Source organism: Macrotis lagotis, chromosome 1 (genome assembly GCF_037893015.1).
Source record: "Macrotis lagotis isolate mMagLag1 chromosome 1, bilby.v1.9.chrom.fasta, whole genome shotgun sequence".
In the NCBI taxonomy this organism is placed as follows: domain Eukaryota; kingdom Metazoa; phylum Chordata; class Mammalia; order Peramelemorphia; family Peramelidae; genus Macrotis; species Macrotis lagotis.
Window position 1 is genome coordinate 799,856,552 of NC_133658.1, and position 19,167 is coordinate 799,875,718.

General features: G+C 37.6%; 1 protein-coding gene across 1 annotated transcript in view; it reads left to right on the top strand.

Annotated features, from left to right (window-relative positions):
- RNF169 (ring finger protein 169) overlaps positions 1-11,383 on the top strand; it is an 87,068-nt gene extending 75,685 nt beyond the window's left edge. Inside the window, exons 5-6 of the mRNA XM_074216869.1 lie at positions 1,855-1,954; positions 6,930-11,383. Coding sequence (XP_074072970.1) covers positions 1,855-1,954; positions 6,930-8,135 — 1,306 coding nt within the window. The 3' untranslated portion in view covers positions 8,136-11,383. The remainder of the gene's footprint in view (positions 1-1,854; positions 1,955-6,929) is intronic.
- The last annotated feature ends 7,784 nt before the right edge of the window (positions 11,384-19,167 follow it).

A 19,167-nucleotide genomic window follows, 5' to 3' on the forward strand; every position in this document is an offset into this window, starting at 1 on the left:
AGAGAATACCATCTTTATCCAGAGAAAGAGCTATGTGGAGTTTAAACAAAGACTAAGGACTATTGCCATCAATTTAAAAAAAAAATTGTCTTATGTACTACATAAGTTTGCTATCCCTAATATTTTATTTTTTCCTCAAGGATATGATTTTTCTCTCAACACATTCAATTTTGATCACCTGTATAGCATGGAAACAATGTAAAGATTATCAGACTGCCTTCTGTGGGAAGAGGGGGGAGGGAAGGTAGGGTAGGGGAAAATGTGTAAAATTTAAAACCTTACTAAGAAATGATAGGAAGAAAATACTATTGTATATAGTTGGAAAACAAATAAAATATTTATACAAAATTTATCAGTTCTCTCTCTAGAGGTGGATAACATTTCTCATCATAGGTCCTTTGGAATTATCTTGGATCATTGTCTCGAGATGAAAAGCTTAGTCTTTAATGGCTGATCATTACAATAATGTTGTTACTGTGAATAATGTTCTCTTAGTTCTGCTTATTTCACTTTGCAAAAGTTCATCTAAGTCTTAAGCTTTCTATTGGACATCTAGATACCTGAAAGGCAATTAGAAGTATGAGTTAGGAAATCAGCAGAGAGATTGAGGAAACAGATAGATTTGAGAATTATTAGCATAGAGATGATTGCTTATAAGCAATAGGGAAAGAGCCAGTAGAGGGAGAGACTGAAGTTAAGAGTAATGAGAAGGAATAATATTGTCAATGCTGGCTGGTACATACCTTTTCTACAACTTGGGGTCTTAGAGAAATGCTTAGAATACTGAGAGGTTAAGTAACTTGCCCCAGGTCACACAGTATGTGTCAAAGGAAGACTTGAACCCAAGTTATCTAGGCTTTATCCACTATTTAGTGCTGCCTATCCTGGTTGGAGGAAGAAGTAAAGCCCTGATTGTTCTTTGAGAACTAGCAGACTAAACTGTTTTGATTTGTTTGTGTTTTTATAACTGGACATCTCAGATCTGTGAAAACCAATGTGCCACCAATACCAACTTCTTTTGATAGTTATATATTTTTTTCCACTTTAAAAACCTTTGGTTAGGATGATCATAGATCTTTGTGTGCATATATATTTATCTTTCATCCCCCAAAGCACACATTTAGGAGCAGTGGGCTTAAATCAGATGGTAAGATCCCTACTAAAACTATAAGTCTCATCAAATCAGGGATGGCATTGAATTTTTTATCTCCTAGCCTGAAAATGGCAGATATCATTAGTTCGGGAGTTCAAATTGCTTATGAAATTTGTGTGACATTTGAAGAACTTCTTGCATCTAGAGGGGATAAAAGCCTAAAATGTGGAAGTAATGGAAATAGTAGAATTTGTGCCCCTAAAGATTTAAACCTGGATTAGACAGTCATCCATTCATCTTAGGTCATTTAAGCCTAGTTCAATTGGGTAGATGAGAGTTTGAATTAGAGGGCTTCTTGATACTCCTTTCAGCCTTTTACATTATTTTATCTTATAATGCTAATTGAAAAGAAAATAATTGTACTAATTTTTTTTATGTTGTCCAGTGTATGTTGCTAGTAATTTCATCCTAAATAAAAAATTCAGGTAGATTAAAAGAACAAGAGGGAATCTTAGAAAGATCATCCTGAAGCTTCAAGTGATGTGTGTTTATAGACAAGGAAACTGAGGCCCCAAAGTGACTTGCTCAAGATCACAGACTTGGGACTAGAACTTTATTTTACTTCCAGTCTATTATCCATTCCACAACTCTTAATCTCCTTTCAGAACAGATTCTAAAACTCCTGATTTATTCATACTATTAACTGCTATATGTACTATTTTTAGTTAATGTTACTTTTGTTTCCACTTTTTTTCCTTTAGAAACCTGAATTCCAGAGTGGAGAGAAGTCAGAGTTGTAATGACACAGCCCAGGACAGAGCAAAAAGCAGAATTCGATCAGTTCCCACCAATAAAACAAAGGTACTACTTTTGAGAGGCCTCATCTTTCTGCGTCAGCACTTTTTAAAAAAAAAACAGGTCACTTCTGAATATGACTTGTTGATTTGCTTTCTTTTTTGAATGTATCTTTTCTATATGCAAGAGGTAGACCATAAAAAGACAAAATATGTCTTGTTCATACTAGCTTTGGTGGGGATTCCAGCAGACAGTTGAGGGGGAAAACCTCATTCTGATGGACTGATAGGTCCATAGGTAGGTAGAATTAGCATCAGTTGATTTGCATTGTCAAAACTTTAGCTCCGGGGTGTTTTCATCATTTAAACCAATCAAAAAAGAGAATGCAAGAAACTCTAGTCAAGTCTGTTGTCCTGTAGAAAAAAGGCAACATTATTTAGAAGTATTATTTGACCTTCATAATAAGTATAAATTTATTCCCTCACCTTCCAGTTTCGGTATATATTTTCAGTTTTCTTCTGTTTCCAGATATATTTCATTTGTGTTATATTTTAAGTCTTGTAAATATAGTGTGCCTTCTTAAACTAGGACTTCTTTGATGCTCTCTTCTTAGAACCCTTTGAAGAACTCCATAACTTTGGGGTCTCCATCACTTTCTCTCCCACAGAGTTCTTTTGTTCCATTCTCCTCCTTAATAATACTAATGTTCTTAAAGGATAAGAAGGAAGACATAAAAAACAGGAAGATACATCATTATTTCTACAGTTCAAAGTTTTTTGTCATCACTATTTTTCTTATAGTTTCTTGCAGTTATAGTTCAGCTTTCACAGTCCTCTTAAAACATTCCCAGAATTCTTCAGAGATTCTAACTACAGGTTGATCCAGACTTGCAAATGAGAAGAGTATACTTAACTACTTGTGGCTACTTCTGCTTAACCTGCTAAATCCCAAAGTGGACCTTCTGGGGAAAAGTTGGGAATTAACAGATATTTGTGACTAGAACTTTGTGTTATAGTGGAAAGAACAATGATGCTGAAGTTGGAGGACCTGGGTTCAAAATCTGCCTCTGATGCTTACTACTTGTTCTGAATAAAGCATTTCCATTCCTAGGACCTCAGCCTTCTTCAGTTGTAAAATCTGGGGTTAGACTAGATTAGAGGTGAGAAACTTCTGGCCAATGGACTGTATGGTGTGGCATTGCAAAAGTCAATAAATCTAGCAGGTTTTTAAGGGTGAATTTAATTAAATATTTGACCAAACATAGCCCTCAAATGATGTTATGAATATCTAAATGGCAGTTGGCAGAAAAAAAGGTTCCCCATCCCTGGACTAGATGATTCATTAGGTTCCCAAATATATGATCTTTTGATCATAGAATTTATTAGCTTGAGTGATTATCTAATTTAAAGTTATTCAGTTTATAGAAAAAGAAAGATGGAAATTAAGTGATTCAAATAAGGTCTTTCTGATGCTTACTGATAGTAAGCATCATAGATAGAAAAGGACTTTATACATAAACAAATAAATTCACTAGAGACCAGGGTTAGTGGAATGGTAGGAAGCTTACCTGAAGCCAAAGAGAGTAGAATAAGAGGAGACCATAGTAGGGATGGGGGGGGGGAGCAGAATGGAGGGAGATCATTAATAGCATGAAGAGAACTTAAAAGAGTTGGGCAATAGAGAGAGCAGTATGAAGGACAAGTAAACAACCCAGGTCTAGTATGGAGTTAGGATGATCAAAGACCATGAACGGGGGGAATTTAAGAAGGAACAATATTTTTTTCCACAGTTGCTATCACTAGCTATATTTCCCTCCATTCTATTCCTCCCCACTCTCATCTATTCCATTTTTCTCTCTCCTTTCATCTTGCCCCTGTTCAGAAGTGTGTTGTATCTGAGTACCCCCCTCCCACAATTTTCCCTCTCTTCTCTCACCTACTCCCCCCTTCCCTTCCCCTGTTCCCTTTATCCCATCCCTTCTCATTTTTTTTTCTAGGGTTAGATAGATTTCTATACCCTATTAAGTATGTATGTTATTTCCTCTCTGAGCCATTTCTGATGAGAATGAAGGCTCCCTCATTCCCCCCCCCCTTCCCTTCCCCATTCCACTCCATTGTAAAAACCTTTTCTTGACTCTTATGTGAAGTATCTTAGCCCCTTCTTCCTCTCCTTTCTCTTCCTCCCAGTACTTTGCTTTATCATCCATTGGCTCCATCTATATACTATTTTATTCATCTCCTTCCTGTGCCTTGTCTATATATGTTCCGTGTAACTGCTTTTAAAAATGAGAAAGTTCATATGATCTATCAGTATCTTCTTCCCATGCAGGAATACAGGTAGTTCAACATCATTAAATTCCTCATAATTAGTCCTTCTCATCCACCCCCTCTGTGGTTCACCTGAGGTCTGTACTTAGAGTTCAAACTTTTCTGTTCAGTTCTGATCTGTTTCATTAGGAGAGTTTTAAAGTCCATCTTTTCCCCTGAAAGAAGAAGTTCAGTTTTGCTGGGTTGTAGATTCTTGGTTTTAAACCAAAATCTTTTGCCTTGCGGAATATCATATTCCAAGTCCTTAATGTAGATGCTGCCAGATCCTGTGTAATCCTGACTATAGAACCATGGTAGTTGAATTGCTTGTTTCTGGCAGCTTTTATTATTTTCTCTTAGACTTGGGAATTTTGGAGTTTGGTTATAATATTCCTGGGAGTTTTTCTTTTGGGATCTCTTTCAGGAAGTGAGCAGTGAATTCCTTCAATTTTTATTTTATCCTCTGCTTCTAGGATCTCAGGGTAATTTTGTTGTATCATTTATTTATTTTTTTGTTTGTTTGTTTATTAGGTTTTTGCAAGGCAAATGGGGTTAAGTGGCTTGCCAAAGGCCACACAGCTAGGTAATTATTAAGTGTCTGAGACCAGATTTGAACCCAGGTACTCCTGACTCCAAGACCAGTGCTTTATCCACTACACCACCTAGCTGCCCTGTATTATTTCTTGAAAAACTGAAGTCTAGGCTCTTTTCCTGGTCATGACTTTCAGGTAGCCTCATAATTTTTAAATTATCTCTTCTGGATCTGTTTTCAAGGCCAGTTGTTTTGCCAATGAGATATTTCACATTTTCTTCTAATTTTTATTTTTTGTTGTATAGTTTTCTTTCTTCCTAAGTTCTTGCAAAGTCATCATCTTCTTTTGGTTCCATTCTTCATTTGAAGGAATTATTTTCTTCAGATCTCCTTTTCCAGCTGGCCAATTCTGCTTTTTAAGGCATTCTTCTCATTTGCCTTTTGTGTTGCTTTTTCCATTTGGCCTAAACCGGCCAAATGGAAATGATATTTTCTAAAGTATTTTTTGTATTTCTTTCACCAAGTTGCTGACTTGGTTTTCATGATTTATTTGCATCACTCTCATTTCTCCCAATTTTTCCTCCACCTCCCTTAATTGCTTTTCAAAGTCTTTTTTGAGCTCATCTATAACCTGAGCCCATTTTCTATTTCTCTTGGAGGTTTTGGATACAGAAACTTCAATTTTGTCGTCATCTGAGTATGTATTTTGATCCTCCATGGGACCAAAGTAATTTTCTGTTGTCAGATTCTTCTTTTTCTGTTGTTGGCTCATTTCCTCAGCCTGTGACTGATTTACCAAACTTTCAAGGCTTTGGGGAGTTTTTGGGACAACCCACAGGGTCCTTAATTCCTCCAAGGTCTTATGAGAAGCGCTGACTATTCCCTTGCTTGTGTTCAGGCCCTTTTCTCTGCCCCAGAGCTGTGAGGTTCCCTGTTCAGCTATGATGGTGTGGGCAAACAGTTGAGTCTTGCCCCAGGGAGAGCAGAGAGACTTCTTCATTCTCCCCTAACCCCCTTACCGCCTATAGACTGAGAGCTCTGGATGTGCTGGGTGACTCTGTCAACTCCTGCTTCAGGTTCACACCGCAGGGCTGCTCTGAGTCTGGAGCTCTGCTCCACACTCAATCTGGTGCAACAGAGTTCTCTCACCGCCCTTTCTGGCTGTCCCCGATGATTCCCTGGGCTAAGAGGTCTGGAAACCACCCCTTTTGCCATGGACCTAGGCACCCCAGTGAAATTTCTAAGTTGTATTAGACTGGGAAATTATATCATTCAGCCTTTCTGTGGTTTCTGCCCATCTAAAATTTTGGCTAGAGTCATAATTTGACGATTTTGGAGTTTTTTTGAGGCATGAGTTTCCTGGAGTTCCTGCCATCATGCCACCATCTTGGTTCCCAACGACCACAACAGTTATTGAAGGCCATCTGATCCTCCTGCCTTCTAGGATGATAGAACAGGACCCATAGAGAGTAGGATATCTATATTATTACATGTTGATTAAGAGACAAGGAGTACAAATTTTCAGAATTGCCCAAGATATATTTTGATACAGACCAGGAATTCTTTCTTTCTTTCTTTCTTTCTTTCTTTTTTTTTTGCTTATTTATTTTGAATTTTACAATCCCCCTGCAATCTCACTTCCCTCCCCCCATGCCCACAGAAGGCATTCTGTTAGTCTTTACATTGTTTCCATGGTATGCATAGATCTAAGTTGTATGTGATGAAAGAGAAATCATATCCTTAAGGAAGAAACAATAAAGTATGAGATATAGCAGAATTACATAATAAGATAACATTTTTTTAAAAATTAAAGGTTAACATCCTTGGTCTTTGTTCAAATTCCATAGATGAGTAATTGTTAATCTGAAAGCTGTGAATTTAAACAAAAATAAAAAACTGTTGATATTTGTATTTCAATATAATTAGTTTCTTTGGTTATCTATTATGATTATCAGATATGTATTTGAAGAAATTTAAATGTATTATGAAGACATTTAATCTATTATAATTATCAAATAGCTATTTGAAGACATTTAAATATTTATATGGAAAAGGGATCCATAGACTTATCAGATTGCCTAAAGGTTCCATGATGCAAAAAAAAAAATTTAAGGTTTAAAACCCCTTCTTAAGACTTTAAATACAGAACTTTTAATAATCACAACCATGAATTAAAAAAAAAATCTTCTCATCTCATTTCTAGGCCACAGCAGTGACTCCGGTCTCCAACCCCATTGTTGGTGTTCTCTTGTCAACTCAAAACAACCGATGCCTCTCAGCCCCTGATCTGACTGTGGAAAAACGTCTACCATTCAGCTCCCTCTCATCTCTGTCCTCCTTGCATAAACCAGAGAGATCTATTAGTCCTGAGAGCAATGACAGTATCTCAGAAGAACTGAATCATTTCAAACCCATTGTCTGCTCACCATGTACCCCTCCCAAGAGACTCCCTGATGGCAGAGTACTTAGCCCACTGATCATCAAATCAACACCCAGAAATTTAACCAGAACCTTACAGAAGCAGACCTCTTATGAGGCTAGCCCACGGATCCTCAAGAAGTGGGAACAGATCTTCCAGGAGCGGCAGATAAAAAAGACCCTTTCAAAAGCAACTCTCACTTCCATGCCTTCTGAAATAGGGGAAGACTTTCTCATTCCTGAAGTTGTCCATTCCAACAAGGAGCAGCCAGGGCTGGCTTTACATGTGAGACTCTTCAGCGAGCAAGTAAATTCAGATCATCCAACACTTGTCATCCCAGAGCCGGAATACTTTCCCTCAATTAGTCAAGTAAAGGTAGAAAGGGGAATTTGTAAGAAGAGCAGTGCAAAGATCCTCTTGGAAACTGACTATTCTTTGGAATCCAAAGGGAGAGCAAATGGAGCCATTTTGGACAGTCAGGGGTTTGAATATGAGACAAGCACAAACTCTGACCTAGACAAATCATGGATGAGCACTGATATGAAAGTCACTACCAGGAAAATTAAGACTATTAATCCAACACTGCCTGAGAACAACACTCTTGGTGTGGTTCTCAAAACCACAAAAAAGCAGTTGAAGACAGTGAATCATTTTGAGCTGCCTAATGGCACCCGTGATATGGTGGAAACTCTTGGTGATACACCACTCCCTCCCTTGCGCCGAGGTCGGAAAAGACATTGTAAGACCAAGCACTTAGAGCAGAATGGTTCCTTTAAGAAACTAAGACAAAGCATAGGTGAGGTGGGCCTGACCCCTGGGGACCCACTGTTTCAGGAGATGGAGCAGAAGTTACAACAGGAAGAAGAAGATCGACAGCTGGCAATTCAGCTCCAGCACATGTTTGACAATGAGAGTAGGACAGTAAGCAGGCGGAAAGGAGGTGTTGATCAGTATCTCCTAAGATCCAACAGCACTACAGGGGCCAAGTAGCACTTATGAACAATGTTGCCTTTTTCCTAGAGGCCAATAGGTTCGATCAGAGATCCTTGAGTTCGCTTCTTCAGTTAGGTTGGCTAATGAAAACAACCTTTGATTGTGGATCTGAGCCAGGGCCTTATAGTTCACAGTCAAAGGGATTCCTTATCCCTGCCCTCTTCCATGATCAAGTCCTTTCAAGTAGGATACCCTCCATACTGTAAACAGAGGGTGTTTGGGGCCAAAGCTGGCAGGGCCAGGTTGGTCTGAGCCTTGGGCTGGCCATTTTCAGGAGCCTGTGGCCAGAGTTTGCAATCCTCTCCTTCGCCATGCTCCCCAATTTCTTTCTCTCTCTCTCTCTCTCTCTCTCTCTCTCTCTCTCTCTCTCTCTCTCTCTCTCTCTCTCAAAAACAAGTAAAGAAAATGGGTTAGCTTTGTGGAAACTTATAGACCAGACCACCTAACCTTTTTCAACCCTGCTTTGTTTAAAGCAATCTTACAAATGGAATGAATGCTGTCCTGAGCAGTTAATTGATAATTTATTTCTATTTGATCTTGAAACTCATAATTTAAAATTTCCCTCCCTCCTGAGACTTCTCCTCTCCCTCCCATACTCAAAAGTATATCTTTTCTAATTGTGTTGGCTCTGGCTAATTCTAAAATATCAGTAGTAAACGTTTTTTTAAAGCACTACTATATACAGAACACAGTCTTTTGGCTAGGGAAGCTAAAAGTTTAGACAAATGGTCCCTATCCCTCAAAGACCCTTATAATCATGTAGGGCTGGATATTTCCTTTATACATAAACGATGATTTCATAACATCCAGTGAACAACAAAGATTAGCTAAGAATCATTCACAATTAAACATTGAGAGTAAATATGAAAAATATACTGCCTCACAGCATTCCCAACCTCCAGTGTTGTTATTCTGTAAGTTGAGAGCCATGACACTTGGTTCTTTGCAAGGTTGATTTAATTTAGACTTTTAAATAAGAATGCTGCATCAAAATCAGACAATGATATTTATTGAGCTCTCATTGTGAACTGTTGGAACAAAAAAGTTGATTAGGCTATATAACCAAGATTTCTGATCTCTGTAAACTTTTAGAGATTTTTTTTCTCTGAAGCATTGTACTGATTTCCTCCCTCATATTAGCTGGTACTTCTTCCCTTTAAGACTCAGCCAAGCTTAGGGATTAGTATGTTCTTTCAGGTCATCAGAGGACTTTGTTTTCCATATCTACATACAAGGTATGACTTCTAAGTAATTTAACCGAAGTTTAAAAAACTTAACATATCCAAGTAAGTCTTTATCATTCTTTAAAACAAAGCCTTTGAGATGCTGACATTATTCAATATTTTATGGAACTCTTCTGGAAATTGCCTTTAGAGTCTATAGAAGATTCCCCCCCCCCCCCCCATTCTCATGGCTGCCATATGTTCATTCTTAGAGAGTGAATTTTATCTTTGGAAATAATTAAAAGTCATTTACAGCCAAATCTGATAGATTAGATGGGTGGCAGAGTTGAATAATCACAGTAGAAAGGAATGAGATTAATGTTTTTGAGTGGCTTGAAAATTAACTCTAAAAACTCAAGAGCCATGGCAATTTAATTGGAATAAGTATATATAACCTTCCAAAGGGACTAAATTGAAGGACCTTATTCATTTGGATGCCTAAATTCTAGTCTAATGGTTTTTTTTAACTCAGGTTTATTACTTTATAGTCATGCTTTGTATGATCTAGGTCCAACTGATTGCTCATGACATGCCTTTTTAATGACTACCTGAGCAAAAGTGTTAAAAATGGTCTAGAAAGTACAGAAAAGTTGTCCCTTCTCTCCTCTCTTACAACTCCCAACCCCAGCACACATATTTACTTAAAAAAAGCCATCAATTACTGCCATTAGTATACTTCCAGTCTGCCATTTATGAATATTAATGGAAGGTTAACTCTGTTGGTAGCAGCAAAGACACTTATTTTTCCGTTTTATCACTTCTTTCCAATATGTCCAAAAATCTGAAAACACTTTTCAGTTGGGACTCACTTTTGTTATAAAAAAAGGAGAAAAAACTAAAAAGATAAAAAGAAAATATTTTTAATAGATAAAGCTATATATTTTCAATATTTCCCTGAATTGACACTCATTTTTAGAAATCTCATAGCAATGACTACAGATAATAGTTTTGCCTATAGCTAGCAGAACTATTTCCTGTTAAGCTAATGCCTCAGGCCCTGGTGTGGTCTCCCAGTCTGGTACTTAGAAATACTATGGCCATCCACAGTTTGAGAAACAGAACTACTGAGGAGAGTTCCCCACTAGTATGAAGAGCAGTATCATTTGAGGAACAGATTTTATTCCCTATATCTGCTTAGCTTTGGGGGGGGATGGGAATATGGGAAGAACACAACAACCAAGAGACCCTGTCTCAGTATTGTCTGTATTTTATATTGCCCTCCACCTTTAAAAAAAAATTCCTTGGAAGCTGAAGCTTGAACTATTTCCTTTCTGAAACTTGCCCCTCATTCATTTGGTTTATTGTGAATTTGCATCAAAATTGAGTTGCTGCCCCGAACTCTCAGTTAACAAAATAAAAATCAGAAGATGGGGAACTTTATGAACCAGAAATGAAAAAAGTACACATCAACAGGAATTTGTTCCCTTTGCTATTAACTCTGCTCCTGATTGGGGGGTAGGGGATGATTTTGATTAGAAGTCCAGACTTATAAGAAGGTGCCTCACTGGTCACAACTGGTAAGATAATTGGGGAGAGTGCCCATGACCTGTTGATTGTATATGTTGGAAAAAGTCATTTAGGGCCCTGTTGGGCTAGCATTGAATCAGGCAGTTAGGTGTTCTGTTACCGGCCCAGTCTTTGGTCTCTCCACTTTTTCTTTCCCTAAGCCAGGCAAGCAGACCTTTAAGAAGCAGCTTGATTTTCCTTCATACCCTGAAAAGAAATTTCCTTATAAATACTATCTCCAGATGTGTTAATTGGACCCAAAGAAAAAATGTCCTTCTTTGATTATTGCTGCTTAATTGTTGTGTAATTGAATCCCAACAAATAAGACTGTCAACATTTTGCCTGACTGAAAGTTGTACTCTTCAGCTTTTGAATGTATTTATGAAGAGAAAGTTTGTGGATCATCTTAGGGGAAAGTCCATTCTTTCATAGGAGTGATCCTGAATGGGTCGGTTAAGGACATTAAATGGCGCTTTGCACATAGTAGGTGCACAATAAATATTTGCTTTGATTTTATTTGGAAGTTTCTCTTGGTGTTATAAGTGCTTTTCTCAGTAAAGAATGGAATTTTTCTTCAGATGACTTAAAGGTATTGTCCAAACTGCTGAGGATTGCTACATTAACAGGTTGGCTTCCAAAAATGGAACAGCAAGAACTGCAGTAAAGTCTGATAAAGAGAATTACATAAGCACACTGAACCATGTGGGATCTGTCATGGTAGTTATTGAGATTCTACAGAAGAAGCTGGCAAGTAGTGTGAGGTCAGTTATTTGCAAGTCTCGGAGAAATAGTTGAAAAATAACCCCGGACTGATGATATGTTTTCAGAATTTTAAGACTCAAGTGACCACATATTGGAGTAAAGGCAAAAACTTAGAATAGCTTCCATAACAGTGGCATCCTATTCCTATCTTTTCATTATGTCATCTATATGTAACTCCTGACTTCTTCCTTTGGCATTCAACTGTAAGAAATTAAGTCTCATATGTATGTTGAGAGTGGGAAAAAAAATGTCACTGATTTCTGTGGGTCATTATAGTGAGCCAGTAACCTGGTTTTGTTCAGCTAAATAAAGTACAACAGGGGCGGCTAGGTGGTGCAGTGGATAAAGCACTGGCCCTGGAGTCAGGAGGACCTGGGTTCAAACTGGTCTCAGACACTTAATAATTACCTAGCTGTGTGGCCTTGGGCAAGCCACTTAACCCCATTTACCTTGCAAAAACATAAAAAAAAAAAATTACAACAGTAATTGACTCACATGGAGATTTGCTTCTAAGCTATCCTAATTGTCCAGGATCTGTGTACATCTTGTCAGTTAAAGCTTTGGGATTACTCAACCCCAGATCTCATCTTGGTTCTGGGCAGGACCTCAGCATAATAGCAGATGACATTTATAGATAACACTTTAATGTTAACAAAGCAGTTTTTGTACATTATCTTATTTGAACTTATGACTAGTTTTGGAGAGTAGGTACTATAGATAGTCTCCCATTTTATAGATGAAGAAACAGAGACATTAAATGACTTGGCCATGATCACATAGCTAGTAAGAGAAGCAGGTTTCCTGAAATCTAGATCTTCCAGTCAATTTTGACATGTTGGTTCTCATGGAATATTAGAGTTGGAAGAGAACCTTTGGACACTTTGTTTTGCAGATGAGGAAACTAAGGCTTTGAGAGCCACATAGTCAATGTATTGTAAATCCAGGATGCCAATCAAAATTTTCATTCTCAAATAATAGTTTGGGTTTTTTTCATTCTGCCATATTTTCAGGTTCAGATTTCATAATTAACCTCTTAAAAATGGAAGAAATCAAGTGATTTCCCTTCAAAACTTTCTGCTGGTAAAGAGAACTTTTCAAAAAATTTGATTAAGCACCTACCATGTATTCAATGGGGATAAAAATGAAAGTTGACTAGATAAGCATTAAGTACCTACTGTGTAGGCAAAGCCTTGGATTGGGGTCAGCCAGTAAAAATGTGTAAGGAACTAACAGCAAGTAGGGCAGTGTGGATCACAGTAGGTGGGAGCAAGTAAGGTAGAAGATGAAATATATAGGAGGGGAGTGGGTCTAAAAGGACTTTGAATGTCAAACAGCATTTTTCTGTTCACTCTTGGAGATGATAGGAAACACTGGGGTTTGTTGATGAGAGTGACAAGGTCAGACTTGTACTTTAAGAAGAGCTTTAAAGTGAAATGGAAAATGGTCTGGAGTAAAGAGAAATTTGAGCCAGGGAGTCCAATCAGCAAACAATTCCAATAGTCCCAGGCAGGAGGTTTTGAAAACCTGCACCAGTGGTGACTGTGTCAAAACAAAGAAGGGAGCAGTTGTGAGAGATGAAAATCAACAGGGCTTTGCAATGGTCCTGGTACCAGGGGAAATGAAAGGAAATGAGCTGAAGATAACAACTAGATGTCAAACCTAGGTGATTGGGAGGATGGTGATACCCTTGGGAGAAATTAATGGGAAAAGGTTTAGGGAAGGTGGGGGTGGGGTGGGGCGGGGATAGGAGATTGTTTCAGTTGAGGTATCCAAAAAGCAGTTGGAGATGTGAGACTAAAAGTTAAAGAGACAAATGTGCAAATGATTTGCACAAAAATGATCACAGAATCAATGAGAGCTGCTGAGTATGCTAGTTGTGAAAAGGAAGAGAAGAGGGCTTGCCTACCATCAGTGGCCTTAACCTCAATGAAGATGAAGTGAAGTAGACAAGAAGAAGCACTCAAAAAGAAGAACCAGGAATGAATAGTAGGATTGACCCATGTCAGAGACTACAGAGCTCAAAAAAAGGTGAAGTTTGTGGTAAAATTTAGGTTTGTCAATTAAGAGATCCTTGATAAATTTTGAGAGTGCAGTTTCAGTTGAATGACAGGTCAGAAGCTAGATTAACCTTGGGTTATCCCTCCAAGTCCTTTTGCCTTTGGGGAGTGTGTGTGTGTGTGTGTGTGTGTGTGTGTGTATGGTATGGGTGTGACTTTTAAGCCCTCAGTTATATTTAGTTTTGACTGGTATTAAAATGAATCTGCTGTTTTAGGACACATAAGAACACACCAGCAAGACTTAAATGGATAGAATCTTGGACTTGGAGTCTGGAAAACCTGAATTTAAATTTGGGCCCTGATATTTCTTGTGTGACCCAGAGCAAGTCACTTAATCTTCACTTCAGTTTCTTCATTTGTAAAAGAGAGGAAAATAGCATCTACTTCCCAGGAGGTTTTAAGGATAAAATGCAATAATATCTGTCATGCATCTTATAAAATAACTAACTAGAGAAGAAGCCTTCTAGGTAGTAAGATGGTAAACAGCCTGTGATCAGAAATTGGTTACAAATCTTTGGCAGTTCTCTTTACTATCATTGTTGCCTTTCCCTGGATGTGATTCATCTTAATACATGTCCTTCATAAAATTAATAATGAGAACTAAACACAATATTGAGACATGAGCTAATCAGTCTCAAGTGCAAACATCACTTCCTATGTTTTAGACACTGCCTCTCAATGTAGTTTAAAATTGAATTTTGGGGTTTTTTTTACTTGACATATCTCATTATTAACTCATTGAATTTCTAGTTCTCTAAAACTCAAAATATTTTTCTAATAATCTATGCCATGATTTTTGAATCCACATATAAAATCTCACATTTCTCTCTGATAGATTTTATCTTATATCTGGCTAGTGCTCTAGTTTGTCAAGATCTTTTTGAATCCCAAATATCTGAAAATTGAATAAACTTGATGTTTTTATTCAAGTTATTGACAAATTGTTTAGCAGCACAGAATCAAGAATTGGATTCTGAAAATTTATAAAGACTTTGTCAACTTAGCATCAGCATTAATGATTACTATGAATCTGGTCATTGGACCAGTTGTAAATCCCCCAGATTGTCCTATTGTCTGGTAGCTCACAATCCTCTTCTCAATAAGGAAGGCATGAGAGACTTAGTTAAATGCCTTGCTAAGATCTAGATAAGCTATATTTTTGCACCCTCTTAATCTACCAATTATCTGGTCAAAAACAAACCAAACCCCACCCCCAAACAAATGAAGTTAGTCCTATTCTTAATATGTACCAGATTTTATCCAGGAATTAAAGTGAGGATGGCTGGTCTATAGCTTACAGATTCCAATCTCTTCTCATTTTGTAAGTCAGCAATATTTCTCTAACCTCAGATCTGTAAGCACCTCAGTTGTTTCCAATATTTCAAAGATTGTATATTGTAGTTACATCTGCCCAGTCTTTCAGTTCTTTTATGCCTAGCGACTTGAACTCATAGAGGGCAGCCAGGTTCTCTTATCTTTTTACTAGTTATCAACTCTATGATTAGTCATTGTCCCAGGCTTCTCCCCCCACCCCAGTGCCACCCTCCCCCACAAATGTTATACCACTTGGGAAAGAAACAATAGCCAAGTAAAGTCGATTAGTTCTAATTTAGTCATCAATATTTCTTTTAACTTTAGTCCTTTTATTATACAACCAACAAGTTAGATGCTATAGATAAAAAGGCAAAAAAGGGCCCCTACTTTTAAGGAGCTCACTTTCTAGTGGAGAGACAAAAAAATAGCTTCATATAAAATGCATATAGAATAGATTAAAAGTAACTGTAGAGGAGAAGGCTATATCACCTGAAGAGATAAAAAATCCTTCTGTAGAAGGTGATATTTGAATTGAGTCTTTAATGGGGTTTTTAAGGGGTGAAGTGAGGAAGGCGAGCATTTGCCATTGCAAAGTCCCGGAAATAATATGTTCTTTGATACAAACAGCAAGTAAAATAGAATGACTGGATCATAGAATATGTGGAGAGTGGTAAAGTGTAAGCAAGGGTTAGTGTAGAAAGCTTTTAATACCCAACAAGGTACTTTATTTGATGCTAGAGGTAATAACCACTCAAGTTTTTCTTAGCATTCAGAAAAAAAATGACCTGAACAATTTTTGTTGAGCTTAGTCTTCCTTACTAGTATTGAATTATGCTGAAATTAGATGATTTTTACTTTTTTTGGGGGGGGTTAGCTTTTTTTTTTTTTGCAAGGCAAATGGGGTTAAGTGGCTTGCCCAAGGCCACACAGCTAGGTAATTATTAAGTGTCTGAGACCGGATTTGAAGCCAGGTACTCCTGACTCCAAGGCCGGTGCTTTGTCCACTACGCCACCTAGCTGCCCCTGATTTTTAGTTTAAGGAATGGGAAAAAAGGTTGTTTCAAAGAAGATTCCTGCTCATTTGGACTGACTCTTGAGGTTCCTTTGAGTTCAAATTCTACATAACTAAAAAGTTAATTCGGAGCAATTATTGGGCACAGTAGAGAGTGCCAGGCCTAGACTTGTCTTCATGAGTTCAGATCTGGTCTCAGACATTTACATGCGACCTATGGCAAGTCATTAAACCCTTTTCTGTAAAATGAGCAAGAGAAGGAAATGCCAAAGCAATCCAGTATCTTTATGAAGAAAAGGCCAAATGAGGTCAAGAAGAATTGGACATGACTGAAATAACTGAACTATAGGAAGTTATTTAGCTCCAAGGAATTTTGCTTACCTGACTTTCTTTCATTCTCAAATTTTTAAATAAATGTAATGTCACATTTTTCTTCCTGACCTCTTCCCCCACTTACATCCCCCTAATGTGGAAAAACTATATTTAGTTTTATCAGATTTCCTGAATTTGGAATGGAGAGAATTTTGGTTCTCTTCCACTTGATGCTATTCCCTTACTTTGTAAGCCACCAAAATGAGCATTTTGAGAGGGTGAATATCTCTAATTAGAAGAAAATATAACTTTGAAGTTAGAATGGAATTCAGGACATTAAACATTAGATCTAGGACCACCCTTAGAAGGCTATCAAATCTACCACTTTCTCTTCACAGAGGACAGATGTGAGGAGCTGATCATTTGTTTACAGTTAACTGTTGAGATGAATTGGGACATCTGACTCCCAGTTCAAATCATTTCCCATTTAACAGTCACTAAGAATCTAACTACAGTTGGCGTCTCTGCTATCGGTAATCAGACATTGCTATTTTCAACTCTGTAGGGGAAATTTGGTTATGAAATAGAATTGGTTGACCTTGTCCAAGAGTACCAGGTGTACAAAGATGTTTGTTTATACAAACTATACCAAAGTACATTCTTCAATATTTGTTTTCCTGCTGGGGGATGGGCTTGAATAAACTCTAGAAAAACAAACTCTTGAAAGCAAACCATGCTCAAATCAGGGGCAGCCATGACAAGGCTTTTCATGGAGGGACAATGAAAATGGGTTCTTAGTTCTGTTCTTCAGCTCAGCCTTTGTTTAGTATTAGCTACTGCAATGTCTGTTCATGTATTTACTGGGAAGGAAAGTGATTTCTCCAGGATCAGAAAGCTGGAAAGATTGGAGAAGGCAGGATGTGTCAGAGACAGAACTCGAATTCCAAGTTTTTCCTGGCTTCAGGGTTAACTATCTGCTACTCCACATTGCTTCTCTCAGGGAGTTACTTTTAGCCATTAAACACCTACTATTTGCAAAGGTCTGTAAGGGTGGAGGGATACAAAGATGAGTATGAGACAAACTCACTGGAGTAGTTTATAATCCAAGAGAGGAAGAATAAATCCATGAATACCTATGCAATATGGAAGGGAGAAATGCAAAAGAGCCATGCAAAAATGCAATGTGAAATTTGGGAGGGGAAAGAAGAATCACTTTACCATTCAGTTTAACAAATTTGAACTCAAAGGAACCTCAAGAGTCACTTGGTCCAACTGAGCAGGATTATTCTTTGAAACATCTTAAGTGCCAATTTTGTTTAAGATACTGGGCATTGTGTTGTCATTGTACATAGAGGCAAAAGTCTTTGCCCTGGAACTCTATGTTGTTACAACCTATGCCTAAATATAGTGAAGAAAATTGCAGAGGGGCAGAGTACACAACTGAAGGGATTTAGGAGGGCTTCATGGATCAATTGAGCTTATTTGAACTGAGTCTTGGAGGAGGATTCTTTTTGGGGGGGTGGTTATTTTTTTTGGAGGAGGATTCTTAAGGATTCTGAGTAGCTGGTATTAGGAAGATAATGTAATCTAGTTACAGGAGGATAAAGAACAGGGTAACTTAACTGCAAAAATGTATCAAGTTTGGAATATACTTAATTGTTCAGTTTGACCAGAAGGTAAAATTTATGAATGGGGAGTAGTATGAAATAGCTGAAAAATAGATGTAAATCAGATTGTATAGGGACTTAAATTCCATGTTCAGTGGTTTGTGTTATCCTAGAGGCAATGGGGAAGCACTAAAGATTTCTTGAGCAAAGAAGGCTTCATGAAGGAAGGCCCTAAGGTAACTGGGTGGAAGACTTAATTTGAAGTGAAGGATGGGGAAGATTCATGGTAGAAGTTCATTTCAGGTGTTGAAGACTGTGAGGGAAGGCAGAAAGATTGGAGAAGGCAGGATAAAAATGAGATATGAGGTAGGCTAGGGTATATGGGATGTAGGCTATGTAAGAAGATTGATGAATTATAGAACTAGAGGGAAATTAATCATCTTGTTCAGTTGAGGAAACACAAGTGTACATCTGGAATCAGATTATGAAACACCTGAAATTCCAGTTAGGAATTTACATTTTAAAGACAATGAGACACTTTAGGAAAAAGTATGAAGTTTGCATCACAGAAGAAATGGGCAGAAAAGTTACTATTTTAGTAAAAAGACACTAAAATGAGGGCCTGAAGTAATGCAGTTGCAATGGGATTATGAAGTAAAGGTTAGCTGAAAGGAATTGAAGATAATTCCAAATTTTGGAGCTTGCAATTATGAGAGATTTGTGGTAAGATTAACAGAAAAATTAGGGACAGGAATTGAATTTAAGGAGAAAGATAAAGAATACTGCTAGTTCTAGAGTCAAATGACTGGGATTCAAATCCTGTCTCAGATGTTTACTATCTTTACTAAATCATTTAGACACCCTGGGCATCTCAATTTCTTCATCTGTAAATTGAGAAGCTCGAATTGGATGATCTTGAGGCCCATTTCATCTCTGCAATACCTGCTTCAAAGTTGAGACATTCAAATGTCACAACAAGCATCCTATAATTGGTTCATTTTTAGAATATTTTAGGTTGCATATCTAGGTGAAAATAGTTTTGACTCCATTTTTTAAAGAAAGATTTTATTTTGAGTTTTACAATTTTTCCCCTACTATTGCTTCCCTCCCCCCACCCCCACAGAAGACTATTTGTCAGTCCTTACATTGTTTCCATGGTATACATTGATCTAAGTTGAATATGATGAGAGAAATTGGGCAGAAAAATAAGGTATAAGAGAGAGCAAAATTATATAA